Here is a 13,204-nt window from a genome sequence, read left to right as displayed (position 1 = left end):
AAATTATCCACCTAAATTGATGAGATTTCAAACTTTTTCAAAGTTGTTGTATTTTTCAAAACAATACAATGTTCTAAAGCAGTTATAGCTGTTGAATTTGGGTTTGTTGTGTCTCTAATTTCTTTGAAATCTGTTTTAGTCCCCAGGCAAGTACAGAGCTATGGCTGACTGTCCCCAAAACGGACCAGGTGGCATCATCATCAAACGGGGAGACGTCATCCATCTACAATGTGAAGACAACAGGGGGCGCTGGTGAGCCTCATTGGAATGTTCAATAAACTGTCCTTGTAGGCTTAAAAAGGCTCTGAAAACTAACAATGAAACTACACAAAATGCACTGTATGCTCATTCATCCTATTTCTCAAAACAATACGCCCACTCATCATGGTGGTGGAAAGGCTTGTGAAAAATCTGAGTCAGCAACAGGAGGGCTTCATAGCGGCTGCCAGCCTGCAGCTCATTATAGGAACCAGCAGCCATGAGCACTCTCCCAGACTGGGAGGTAAAGAAAAGCTATCCTCTTCTTTGTTGAGTCATTGTTAGCTTTTCATTTTGATTTCTTCTTTAAAAGCCTTCGCTTTATTCTTGCAGAAACGGGGAACCTGAAGGTGAGAAAGATGAGCTCCCCATAGAGAAGAAAGAACAGAGGATGAATCTCATGCTGGATGATGAGCAGAGATGGAGCAGACTGAGTCATAGCTGTCTCTCTAACCGAGCCTGCCAATACCTCCTCTCCTCAAAGTGGCTGCTTTCTTCAGCACGTTAGCTCCTAAAAAGAAGAGTGGGAGTCAACTAAGCTGATTTCCTCCCTTGGTTTTCTCTTATGATCTTCTGAACAGATGTTTTCCGATTGTAAAGCCAATCTGATTGTAGCCATCACCTCAAAGCCACAGGAGCAGTTAAGGCCCTATTGGACAATCAACAGCTGACCTGGATCATGTTCTTCCTTCTTTTTTATTGGCAATAACTCTCTTGTTCTTCTAGCCCCTCGTCTGAAACATATGGAGTCAGCATGTATGTTTGGCGCTGCAGTAGTCCGTCAACTCACAAACTGGACTTATTGTGTCCCAGCTAATACTTGAGGTTACATTATTCCTAAGAGCTTGTCTTTCCGTTTCTTTTTGTTTTTGTTTGTTTTTTCATAAGGATGAAAACCAGGATTTAATCCTTTAACTATTGTACAAATTGTATCCTTTTTAAAATTTTAATGAATTTTATTTTCATTTCTGTGTAAAATGTTCTGTTGTCCTCATGTCACCACTCTTCTCTACAGTTAAGAGTTTAATGCCAAAATGTGCCATGCCTTATTGCCTTTTTATTCCTGCTCATTTAAAGTCTTTGCACTCTTTGCAAAATCATGTTCAAATGTTCAAAATGACCTCACAAAACTACATCGGACACTTTAAAAAGGTGGCTCTGTTGTGTTTAAAGGCCATTTATCATAATTTTTGCTATTTTCATTTTTCTGTTGTGTTCAGGCTTGTAGCTCAAGATAGTTATATTCTCTCAGATCATGAACGATGAAAGAAAAGGAATCACAAGACAACTGAGAATGCAGCCAAAGGTTGCTGAAGATTGATAATATGTATTAATGCCAAAGTCAGCTGTACATAGCACTACGGCTACCCAAATAGAAAGTAATTATAGTAAAGTCTCAAGCTCGAATGTAAGTTCATAAAGTGAAGATCTGTACAGTAATTTATCCAATTTAAGTTGGAAGTAGGGGGAAATGTTGTCTGAGAGTTTGTAGCTTGGAGAATTACCAAACCAGCCCCCTACAGAGGGATTTAAAAGCACTGATTGTAATTTGCCCCAGTGGGAAATGACCGACTGTGGCAAAAACTGTTATTCAATAAAGAAAAATTCTGGCAGCAGTCAGGTTGGATATTAAAAGTTCTGCTCCAGTTCTGACAAGCATCGTTACTCTGATGCATACAGGTGTCGGCAATTCCTTTTCTTCCAACAACTTTGTCACCAGACTACCTTTAATCAGGCAGCCATGCAATGATTGTGCAAGTCTCAATTTTCTCTGCCCAATCAGTCTCTGTGTTATTCATGGGTGTTTAACTGCACCATGGTAAAAACTGTCACATGCAGTTGGTTTCCCCACAACAACGTCAATCTAACGCTACACATAAAAGGAAAGTTAAAATATGGACATGCAGTCGAACTGCCGCTGCAGTCAAATACTCTCATTCATTTGGCTTAGACACTGAAAACAAAACACGTTGCAGATACAGGTAGTTATTGTGGCATGCAGGAGGATAATTTTGAGACAACAGTTATAGATTTACTGGGGTCTGTGGACATCATAAGATGTTTTTTACTGACAGAGAACACAAGAAGTAAACTTTATGCTCTCAACGTCTCTGATTACATCGATAGTCTAGCTGCTGACTCCCTGTTCAAACTATCTGTTGAAGCCATGGCATGAAGTGTCCTCTTCCTCCAGCTATTGTTTGCTCCTTCCTTTAAATCCAAGATTCCTGATTGTTAAATAATCCCGAAGCACAAAAAGTTTGCACTAGACAGTGTTTGCTTTGTTCCGCTTGGAAAGATCTCATTCTTTTCACCAGTTTACTTCCACAGATCTCCACCCACATTTCCTGCACAGGTGATCTTTTGTAGCAAAAATACTTGCATTACCATTTGGCATTCTTGTTAAAAAGGTTTGTCATAAGAGAGAGAGATTTCCAGACATTTGGATGGTGTGACTAAAAATGTACTTTGTCTCATAAAAGCGTGCTTAATGTACTTATCCCCTTTGAAACGTGATGTAAAAACTGATTGATTTACTTTTTCATACATACAACAGCTGTAAAATATGATGATCTTTAGCCTTTAGCTACAAATCCACCTATTCTCTATTGAATGTGCTGTGTGTTTGCTGCTTTGCCTTTTTCACTGTGTCTTCCTCCTGTTCTTGCTGTATTTCTTTGTTTATCCCTGAATGTATGAAGTGTTGGAAAGGAGACATTACCCCCCTGCGTGGATGGCAGGAGTTGGCACTTGAAGGCTGATATTGTAAGACACGGATAAACATGATGATGGACAACAACGTATTCCTTGGAGTGTAGCCGAGTGCAAATTGCCATCATCTTCCTCAGGATTTTCTAAAAGGTAACTGTCATTCACGGCACAGACAAGAAGTATGGAGGAGGGGTAAGAGAAAATTATGCTGCGTCTACTCAATCATCACAGAAGAAAATTGATTCCTCTTTCAGTATTATAGATCAGTAACTCTTTCCTTCCCCATTAAAAGGGGTCCCATACAGCCAACATGACATATATATTCAGTGTTCAACACTTAATTAAATATTGATTGCAGACTTTATGATTTCAATTACCCTGGTGAAGACCACAAGCCAAAACGCGGTGGTCCGCTAATAAAGTTGTTTTTGAGTGTTTCAAATGTGGCTGGAGTCTTCACCTCATCAAACTTACACGATTCACCATATCAAACTGAGCTGGGGTGATAGGCTGTTCTTTAAGTGGAAGTGAGTCCAGAAAGCAGCGAGGACTACTGCACACAACACACCAACTAAAATGGTAATTTCTTTCTTTACCTGTCATCAGTTCTGCTTCATGTTGTGAAGAATCTGTTGAGTCCCGTAGGAGATCACCTCTCCATATGTTCAAAGAAGCTATGCATAAGTATTGAGGAACTTTTGTTGAAAGTGATGCGACAAAATCAAGATGGCCTCCTTTCATTTTCTTTTTTTATCCAAAATGCTGCACAATTTGCACAAATGTTATAGAGGTCAGAAGAGTAGCTTGAATCTTGCTGAGTCATGTAACGTATTCTTGTTGCTGAACATTTGTTTTATTTTTCTGAAAATGCATGGCAGTTGGACAATGGTGATATAACATTATATTTAATAAATTTAATTTAATTAAATAGCTTTTGTTCTACAAGAAGTAATCTAATAGTATTCACATATATATTGCAATAACAGTTTTTAGGATGGCTGAAATATACACAACGGATGTAAACTAATACGCCTGTACTCAGAAAAGAAAACAGATGTAAATAATAATTCTCCTGGATATTTTTACATTTGCAGTTGGAAAAGGTCTGAAGCTTTGGTCTTGAAAGGTTTAGTTTTAGTCAACTGGTATAACACTTAAAAAGCCACTCACCCACAGATAACCCCTTTGTTATACTTTATTTGGATATAGTTGGCAGCTATCGCTATGATTTAATACTCATGCTGTGTTTTTTAATATATGGAGGACTAATCCTGCCATAATTAAGAATATTTACAGAAATAAATAAATGACTGTTGTTGCATTTAATGGTGCACTAATGTACACTGCTCAAGAAAATAAAGGGAACACTCAAATAACACATCCTAGATCTGAATGAATGAAATATTCTCATTGAATACTTTCTGTACAAAGTTGAATGTGCTGACAACAAAATCACACAAAAATCATCAATGGAAATCAAATTTATTAACCAATGGAGGCCTGGATTTGGAGTAACACACAAAATGAAAGTGGAAAAACACACTACAGGCTGATCCAACTTTGATGTAATGTCCTTAAAGCAAGTCAAAATGAGGCTCAGTATTGTGTGTGGCCTCCATGTGTATGTATGACCTCCCTACAACGCCTGGGCATACTCCTGATGAGACGACAGATGGTCTCCTGAGGGATCTCCTCTCAGACCTGGACTAAAGCATCCACCAACTCCTGGACAGTCTGTGGTGCAACGTGACGTTGGTGGATGGAGCGAGACATGATGTCCTAGATGTGCTCAATCGGATTCAGGTCTGGGGAACGGGCGGGCCAGTCCATAGCTTCAATGCCTTCATCTTCCAGGAACTGCTGACACACTCCAGCCACATGAAGTCTAGCATTGTCCTGCATTAGGAGGAACCGTGCGGCCCTCCAAAGAAATGCCACCCCACACCATTACTGACCCACTGTCAAACTGGTCATGCTGAAGGATGTTGCAGGCAGCAGATCGCTCTCCACGGTGTCTCCAGACTCTGTCACGTCTGTCACATGTGTTCAGTGTGAACCTGCTTTCATCTGTGAAGAGCACAGGGCGCCAGTGGCGAATTTACCAATCCTGGTGTTCTCTGGCAAATGCCAAGCGTCCTGCACGGTGTTGGGCTGTGAGCACAACCCCCATTTGTGGACGTCGGGCCCTCATACCATCCTCATGGAGTCGGTTACTAACCGTTTGTGCAGACACATGCACATTTGTGGCCTGCTGCAGGTCATTTTGCAGGACTCTGGCAGTGCTCCTCCTGTTCCTCCTTGCACAAAGGCAGAGGTAGAGGTCCTGTTGCTGGGTTGTTACCCTCCTACGGTCTCCTCCACCTCTCCTGGTGTACTGGCCTGTCTCCTGGTAGCGCCTCCAGGCTCTGGACACTACGCTGACAGACACAGCAAACCTTCTTGCCACAGCTCGCATTGATGTGCCATCCTGGATGAGCTGCACTACCTGAGCCACTTGTGTGGGTTGTAGAGTCCGTCTCATGCTACCACGAGTGTGAAAGCACCACCAACATTCAAAAGTGACCAAAACATCAGCCAGAAAGCATCGGTACTGAGAAGCGGTCTGTGGTCCCAACCTGCAGAACCACTCCTTTATTGAGTGAGTCTTGCAAACGCCAAAGATTTCCCCCTGTTGTCTTTTCCATTTGTACAACATCATGTGAAATTGATTGTCAATCAGTGTTGCTTCCTAAGTGGACAGTTTGATTTCACAGACGTTTGATTTACTTGGAGTTATATTGTGTTGTTTAAGTGTTCCCTTTATTTTTTTGAGCAGTGTATATTTCCAGCTACTTTTTGACCAAGTTATTATTTTATATAGTCATTTATTTATTTCTGTATATATTATTAATTATGACAGGATTGGTCCTCCATTTTAGTACTGTATAAAGAACATATTCAGTTATGAAAATGTATTTAATCATAAACATATCCACATATTGTTTGTCTTTTTATATATACAGAGAGAACTGTTGAAAAGGGGCACCTTGAGGCCACCAAATCTCCATAACAACCATTAGACAATATCAACAGGCCAACTAATTGATTGATTGGGAGTGATACCAGAAAAAAAGCTATTTCTTTCCCACCATCACGAATATAAACCTTAATTTGAAACTAAAGACTAAAATGTATCTTTTGCTAACAAACACTCCAGGTCGGTCTAGCGTGAAATGAATGATAAATATGTAAAAAAGCACCTAATGCCAACTGTTAAGTATGGTGTAGGATCTTTTATGCTGTGGACCTCTTCCTCATCCACATTTCATGAGAACAGTGTTAGGATTTCATGGCATCCCTAACTGTTTTAACTGGCAGCAGATTATTGGAATACAAATTTGGGGGCCTGTGCCAGAAAACTGAGAACGGATTTTTATTGACTCTTTAAACAGGACAGTGCTCTAAAACACATGGTTGAATTAACTAAGAAATGGTTGACCAGACACACAATCAACCTTCTTCCATCATCATCTCATTCCAGAATCTTGTAAAAACCCTGTGGGATGATCTAAAGAGAGATGCACATAAGAGAGTACTATAAACCATTTAGTGCAGGGATATAAAACAGTCCTTGAAGACAAGCATCCTGCAACTTTTACATTTATCTCTGTTCCAAAAAACCTGAATCAAATGGGTGAATTGCCTCCTCAGCATGCAGTCAAGTTCTACAAACCTCTGCTTATGACCCAACCATTTGATTCAGGTGTAAAGTCAGACATATCTGCAGACACATCTACATGTAAAAGTTGCAGGACACAGGAACTCGAGGACTGAAGTTCGACACGTGATGTAGATTGTGCAAAGAAGAATGAATAAATCTTGTCAAATGTTGTGGAATTAGACTAAGTGCTGTCCAATTGTATTCACAGCAAAGTTACCACACTTGTGCCACCGGTACTTTTGTTAAAATAATTTTATTAAAAATGGGTTTTTTATTTACTCAATAAGTGTTCTGAAATCTAAGGTTGGAGATTATGCTGCTTCAACGAAAGATTAATTTATTTTAAGGTGATTTGCACATCGTTTTTCAGAGGTGTCAACATCGTGGTCTTCACTCTATATCACCATACATGCTTGCACATGTACACAATCATGAATCTGTGTATTCCACATCGAAAGCCAGTCTGCGTTTAGTTACACTCATAATATGCTTTATCCAGCTATAATAAACAGACACCCGGGTGTACACGCCGTACTTCCCTTCTTTGGCACATTCCTCCCCCCAACTCACAATCCCCGTCAGGAACCAAGTGCCATGAAAGCTGTTTGTGTGAGGGCCTCCGCTGTCGCCCTGGCAGGCATCTCTGTACTCATCATAGTATCCGGCACAAAACATGACAGGAGTGATCCTTTCATTGCTACTTTTCTTACACTGTGTCTGATCAATAAAGGGGACCTCAATCTTCTGCAGGATGTTAGAAGCGGGTCCGAGAAAGCGTGTGCGGCCCCAGCCGCTCACTGTAGCCGAGGAAGATTGCTGCAGCAAGGCCTCGATGAAAGCCATCGGTCCAATGCAGATTGGTCGGACTGTTGCTGAGAAGCTGATGGGGGTTTTGAGATGCACCAGGGCAATGTCGTGGTTGTACAAGTTTAAAGTTGCGTTGTAACGTGGGTGTATTCGTTCCTCCAACACCTCATAGTCCTGCTCTCTGCCCTCCTTGATATCAGTGTTATGCTCCCCTGTTGGCAGAGAAGATTGATATAAATTAGGATTCACACATATTAAGCATAATTTATGCTCTTAAATAGAAATTATATTAGGCACATCTATCAGAACTCTAAATAGAAGTAATACATTTGTTCTGTACATACAGCAGCTTCCACAGTTATTGCCCACCTGGTAAAGATATATAAAGAAATCTTAAATTCATCATTTGTTGCAGAAGCATAATCCCACACTGGAAAATCCAGCCTTTAATTTTGAGCAAATATGTAACCTAAGAGTGCTTGAGTTTAAGGTCACATACTGAGCAAAGCACCCTCAGAACATCACACTACTGATGGTATGTTCTTTTTATGTAATGCTGTCTTGGTTTCATGCCAGATGTTAAAGGACATCTTCTGAAAAGTTTCAGTTTTGTTTTGTCAGTCCAAACAATAGGTTACCAAAAGTCTCAGGGCCCTTTTGTGTTTGGTCAGCAGTGGTTTTGGCCTTAAAACTCCCTGATGGAGGTCATTTTTGCCCAGTCTTTTTCTTACTGTTGAATCATGAACACTGACCTCATTGAGGGAAGGGTCAAGGGTCTGCAGGGCTTTCGATGTTGGGCTTTGAGACCTCCTGGATGAGGCTGTGCTCCAGGAGTCCACTTATAGGAAGGTTTTCTACCATTCTATGTTTTCACCATTTGTTGATAATGGTTCTCACTGGTTTGCTGGAGTCCAAAAGCCATTGAAATGGACTTGTAACTATTTCCAGACTAATAAATGTCAGTGAATTTGTTTCCCTATCTGTTTCTTAAAGTTTTTTAGACGGGGAAAAACATGTCGCTTTTTTTTTTTTAGATCTTTTAGCCATGTCATATTTCCAAACAGGTTCTGTTTAATTGACTTCTTGATTGTACACGCCTGGCAGTAAAGTGTTGCTAAACTCAGCCTCCCAAAAAATGTGGGTAATCCCAGTTAATTCCTGATTCAAAACAGGGGTAATTACTTTTAAACATAGGGAGAGGTTGCCGTGGGTAGCTTTTTCCCCCTTCTGTAACATTTAAGTGTGACAAAAAAAAAGCTAAAACAGAACAAGTGTCACATCCAGATCTACATAGTGTTTGTGTTACAATAGCTCTATCTTCTCATCACAAGTCTGAGTGTTCTATGATAAACATGCCCCTTAAACAGATATAATCATAAGCTAGATAAATGTAAATGTTTTTAAATAAAACTGAACTAAAACTTGTAAAACATTATGCCAATAAACAGTTCAGATTTGTTCCCTTTATATAAGACAGCTAAGAGAAAACCAGATATGTTTTTTGAGTTTCTCATCTGAAACAGTCACAATAAATTATTTTATCAGTATAGTTAATGGTCCACATTTTTTGAATTAGTTGTACTGTTACAGATATTCAACATCCAACATAGCAGCTCAGTCTGTGATTCTTACCCACTCTGACCAAGAAGGAGCCTTGTGCCTCCTTCAGACAATGAGCAGCAGTGATAACCCAGCGCTCTGAGAGGATGGAGCCCCCACAAAATAACACACCACTGGGATATGCTATCAGACCAACCTGGAAATAAAATGGATGAACAGACTGGGGGATAGAAGCAGAACATTGCGCCGGGTTGCAACAAAGTTCCAGATATTTCTGCATACAAACACTACCTGCCATGGGATCTCTCCTGCAGCGACTGCCTTCCCACCAACTATACGTTTGAAAGGTCTTGGTGACTCTTCAGAGAGGATTTCAGAGTGATTGGATTCCAACAAGGGCGGGTCACTTAGAGACTGATTCTGACCAAAGCCATCATAGTCATCTGTTGCCAAAACTGGCTCTGCTGTAGGTGAGGATCTAGTAGACGTCATATTGGTTAATGACGTGGTGTTCAGGTGGTTTAAATGCCCATGGATGTTGAACGATCTTTTGAATGGGCTCACAGCATTTGGTGGAGTTCTCCCACAGGGGAAGTCAACTGATGATGGAGGAAAAAAGGTTTTAAATATTTTAAACAGAAAAACTGTTTAGTTGAGTATTTAAATCCAAACCTGTTGCTTCACAGCTGACCCCATCTGGCATCAACTTATATCCTGTCGCGCAGAAGCATTTCACCCCAAAACTTCCCAACGTGCCACAGAAGTGCATACAGTCTCCATTGTTTACATCACATCTTTTTACTACGACTGTGTAAACAAGAAAAAAAGAAGCAGGTCAAAGCTTCTCGTTTTAAGTGTATTTTGTTTTTATGCCTTGAAGGCTGATGGTTAAATCCTTCAAAAATATGAAATCTGTTCTATATTTGGAATTCAAATCCCCTGATTCAAAACTTTGTAAAATAACCTTTCGCTATAATTACAGTTGCAAATCTTTTTCGATATGTCTTAACCAGTGTGAAACATCTAGACATTGACTGATTTATCCCCTTTCTTTGTTAAATAGCTCAAGCTAAGTCAGATTGGAGGATGGGAAGCATCTGTGAACAGCACTTTACCCTCCGCCATAGTCTCATTCTTCTAACAGGTTTTATTCCCAAGTTGCCCTGTATTTAGCTACATCCTTTCTCAACTTTGACCAGCTTCCCTGTCCCTGCTGAGGAAAAGCATCCCCACGGCTTAATCCTGCCACCACCATATTTCACCATGGTGATTCAGGGTGAAATGCAATAATAGGTTTTCACTACTCTTAGTATGTAGCATGTATTGTACTATTACATGTAGGGCAAAATGCCCAACTTTGGTTTAATCTAACAAGAACACCCACTGTACTTCCACGTTTTCTTTGTCAATAACATGGCGTGTGACAAACTACAATCTGAAATAGTTATGGCTTTCTTTCACAGGATTTTATCTAGTGATATCAGAATAAAGGGGGTTTAAATGCTTGCCGCACCTTTCAGATTACTTTTTTTTATTGTTTACAGTTTTGCAAACAATGTATTATTTGCTTTCCCAATCATGCACTAATTTGTGTTTGTCTGTAATCTAAATCCTGATAGGATACATCAAATTTTGTTGCTTTTGTTACATGAAAAAATGTCAAAATGTTCAAGGTTTTTGAATACTTTTGCAAGGCACTTTATATGCATAGAATGGAGATATGGATTCTACTCCTTTCAAACAAAATATTTTCACCACAAACATCTTTAATGCATTTTTTACATTAATACATTTTTTTCCACACACATCTTAAACCTTTTCATGTATTTTATCACACAGCCTTTCTTGTTTTGCAATAGAAAATGTCCCTTTACCACAAATGCTACCTTTTATGTTGTGAAATAAATAAAACCCAGTTTAGCTTGCCAGCGGCTTACAGAACATTGAGAAAGACAAACCAACCAATATTGTAACCTAAAGACAGACTGTTGCTCAATAAGTGCCACTGATTGAATTTAGAAACGAGAGAAAAAACCATTTGGTTTTTTTTATTCTCGAAACTGAAACTGATGCCATGCTGTTGGCAAATTTGGGTCATATATCAGAGAAAAATCAAATTTTGTTTGATCAAAAACTTAAGTCGATCTAAAAAAAAGAAAACACTCACCAATCTCACAGTTTTTGCCTGTGAAGCCAGACACACATGTGCAGGTGTAGTGGCCGAGGTGGTCTTTGCACGACCCCTGGTTCAGACAAGGACTTGAGGTGCACTGATTGGCATCTGAACAAAGTCAAACACAGGATCTTGACTCATGTTTATCAATTTTACAAGAAATAATGACATACAGTAATATGGGTTCTTCCTGTATTCTATTCTGAAATAAGCACTTTTCTTCTCTATAAAATTCAGTTTCTAATCACTCAGACTGAAAAGATAACTCACCTACATATCCTGACCAGAACTCCATCTAAAACCCAAAGTAAATCATGAGCACCGACAGCAAGGATTAGAATTTGTTCTAAAAAAAGATTAAATACTCACAGTCTTTTGATCATTCTCAAATATCTCCCTGGCCTCTTCCAGGTTACATTTTTCTTCTAAACATTCTCTTTCCAAGTTTCCCTGCAGAAACTCCTCAAACACCGCATTATTGAAACGTTTGTGTCTCCTGAGGACAACGTCAGCTGTCTTCTTGGAGAGAAATACTGGGCTCGGAGCTGGAAAAAAAAAAACACACAACACTGCCTGAGTCTTCTCATTACCATTTTTCATAGAATCATAGAAAGTTATTTAATACCTCCAGAGCCAAGGCGAAAGTCCAAAAGCAGCCACAAAAAAAAAACTCGATCCATCCTAATATTTAGTGTAAATCCAACAGAAACAATTTGGGCCATAGCTCCAAAGTACAAGTCTCTGTTTGCACACTTGCACTCACAATTAGCTGCCTGCTTGTTCAGAGAGAGGAAAAAACAATCTGCCTATCTGGGAAACCGGCGAGTCAACATCCATGTTACCAAAAACCGACGTTTTTTTCTCCTTTCGTATAATGTGTGTTTGCTGATAAATAATGACAATGAAACAATGTTGAATATGAGAGATGAAGATCTGCAAGTCAGTCTGGGACAACGGGACTGTTACAGAAGCTAGGACAGTTGCAGTGGCCTTGTGAAACTTTGTCACTATTTCTGTTTGCTTATGGGACAGTTTCAGGGCTCCAGCTTTTGAAGGCTTGCCTATAACATTCAAATTCACCACTTGTTTCCCTCCTGTTTTCTTTGTGATTTAACCCCAACTGCTGGACCACAAACTAAAATGCCTCGAGGCTAGAATAATCAAAACAATTCAGCCTAAAGAGCGAAAAAGTAAACACAAAAAAGGCAAAGATTCATAAATAACAAAGTAATTGCTCCGAATATATGCTTTTGATGGGGTTGACAAAACCAACAAGGGCATCGATCTTTGTGTGTTTTCTTCATGTTTTAAGAATCTCTATATAGAGAAAATAATGAGCCTGAAAGAACTTGTTAGAAATAATATTGCAAGGTTCTTATCATTGTTTGCGTTCATTTTCATACTGATATAACCTGTGGAAAAAAAACATTTCAGTAGATAGAGGTGGCACTTTTTTAAAATAAGACTGTTTTGTACTAAATAAATAAAAATTGTATTTATTATTCAGTCATGAATTCAGCATAACTTGATTTGAAAAAGGTTGTTTTTTTCATGCAATATGTTTTTGTTGAGGCAAATGAGAAAAATAAACAGCATGAAATTATATGAGCCTTTTTTGCTTTGGAAAAACTTTAAATCACTGTTGTGCGTTAAAAGGTGGCCTGAACAAGCCAGTATAAGGAATTAAAAAAACATGTTCCTTGAACCATTTACCACAAGGTGGCGCCTCATCACTTGGGTGCAAGATTGAGGTTCGTTACAGAAAACATCGAGTCTTATCCAGAAACGAAGAACTCAGCTACTGGCAGGGATGAAAACAAATGTAAGCGGCGTTTGGTTAATTTAATTTGAGTGACTGAACAAACATAGTTTATTGTTTAATAAACCCTTCAAGCAGATCCAAACAAATGTTAATATTAGGCTGGTGTGCAAAAAATAAACATTGATAATAGTTACTATAATACACAACCAAATAGAAATACCAAAACATTAAC

At 39.2% G+C, this 13,204-nt stretch overlaps 2 protein-coding genes across 11 annotated transcripts in view; one reads left to right on the top strand and one right to left on the bottom strand.

Moving 5' to 3' along the window:
* The window catches only part of mcf2a (MCF.2 cell line derived transforming sequence a), a 32,537-nt gene extending 28,189 nt beyond the window's left edge, over positions 1-4,348 (top strand). For 6 of the 9 annotated variants that reach the window (XM_047354525.1, XM_047354524.1, XM_047354523.1 and 3 more), the window contains 3 exons: positions 140-252; positions 399-502; positions 592-4,348. In XM_047354525.1, coding sequence (XP_047210481.1) covers positions 140-252; positions 399-502; positions 592-632 — 258 coding nt within the window. In that variant the 3' untranslated portion in view covers positions 633-4,348. Of the gene's footprint in view, positions 1-139; positions 253-398; positions 503-591 lie in introns of those variants that run through there. The other 3 variants (XR_007036495.1, XR_007036494.1, XR_007036496.1) reach the window with 1 other exon arrangement.
* A 2,559-nt stretch (positions 4,349-6,907) lies between these two features.
* f9a (coagulation factor IXa) lies at positions 6,908-12,159 on the bottom strand. 2 transcript variants are annotated; one of them, XM_047354084.1, is made up of 8 exons: positions 11,836-12,159; positions 11,580-11,755; positions 11,481-11,505; positions 11,205-11,318; positions 9,710-9,844; positions 9,329-9,636; positions 9,110-9,233; positions 6,908-7,689 (listed from the first exon to the last, which is right to left on the bottom strand). In XM_047354084.1, the coding sequence occupies exons 1-8, from the start codon at positions 11,930-11,932 to the stop codon at positions 7,100-7,102; spliced, it is 1,569 nt and encodes a 522-aa protein (XP_047210040.1). In that variant the 5' UTR covers positions 11,933-12,159; the 3' UTR covers positions 6,908-7,099. The 2 variants fall into 2 exon arrangements, with proteins under 2 accessions (XP_047210040.1, XP_047210042.1); XM_047354086.1 differs by lacking the exon at positions 9,710-9,844.
* Between the last annotated feature and the right edge of the window lie 1,045 nt (positions 12,160-13,204).

The sequence above is a fragment of the Girardinichthys multiradiatus genome, chromosome 23 (genome assembly GCF_021462225.1).
Source record: "Girardinichthys multiradiatus isolate DD_20200921_A chromosome 23, DD_fGirMul_XY1, whole genome shotgun sequence".
Classification (NCBI taxonomy): Eukaryota; Metazoa; Chordata; class Actinopteri; order Cyprinodontiformes; family Goodeidae; genus Girardinichthys; species Girardinichthys multiradiatus.
The sequence above is the reverse complement of the archived record's forward strand: the minus strand, read 5'-3'. Positions and strand labels throughout refer to the sequence as shown.

Bases quoted from the DNA above. Each gene is read 5' to 3' on its own strand.
- f9a (XM_047354084.1), bottom strand. From the start codon at position 11,932: ATGGCCCAAATTGTTTCTGTTGGATTTACACTAAATATTAGGATGGAT. The intron at 11,506-11,579 runs GTGAGTATTTAA...TTTGGGTTTTAG, and splicing joins TTGAGAATGATCAAAAGACT to ATGGAGTTCTGGTCAGGATA. The intron at 9,845-11,204 runs GTGAGTGTTTTC...TTGTTTACACAG, and splicing joins AGGCAAAAACTGTGAGATTG to TCGTAGTAAAAAGATGTGAT.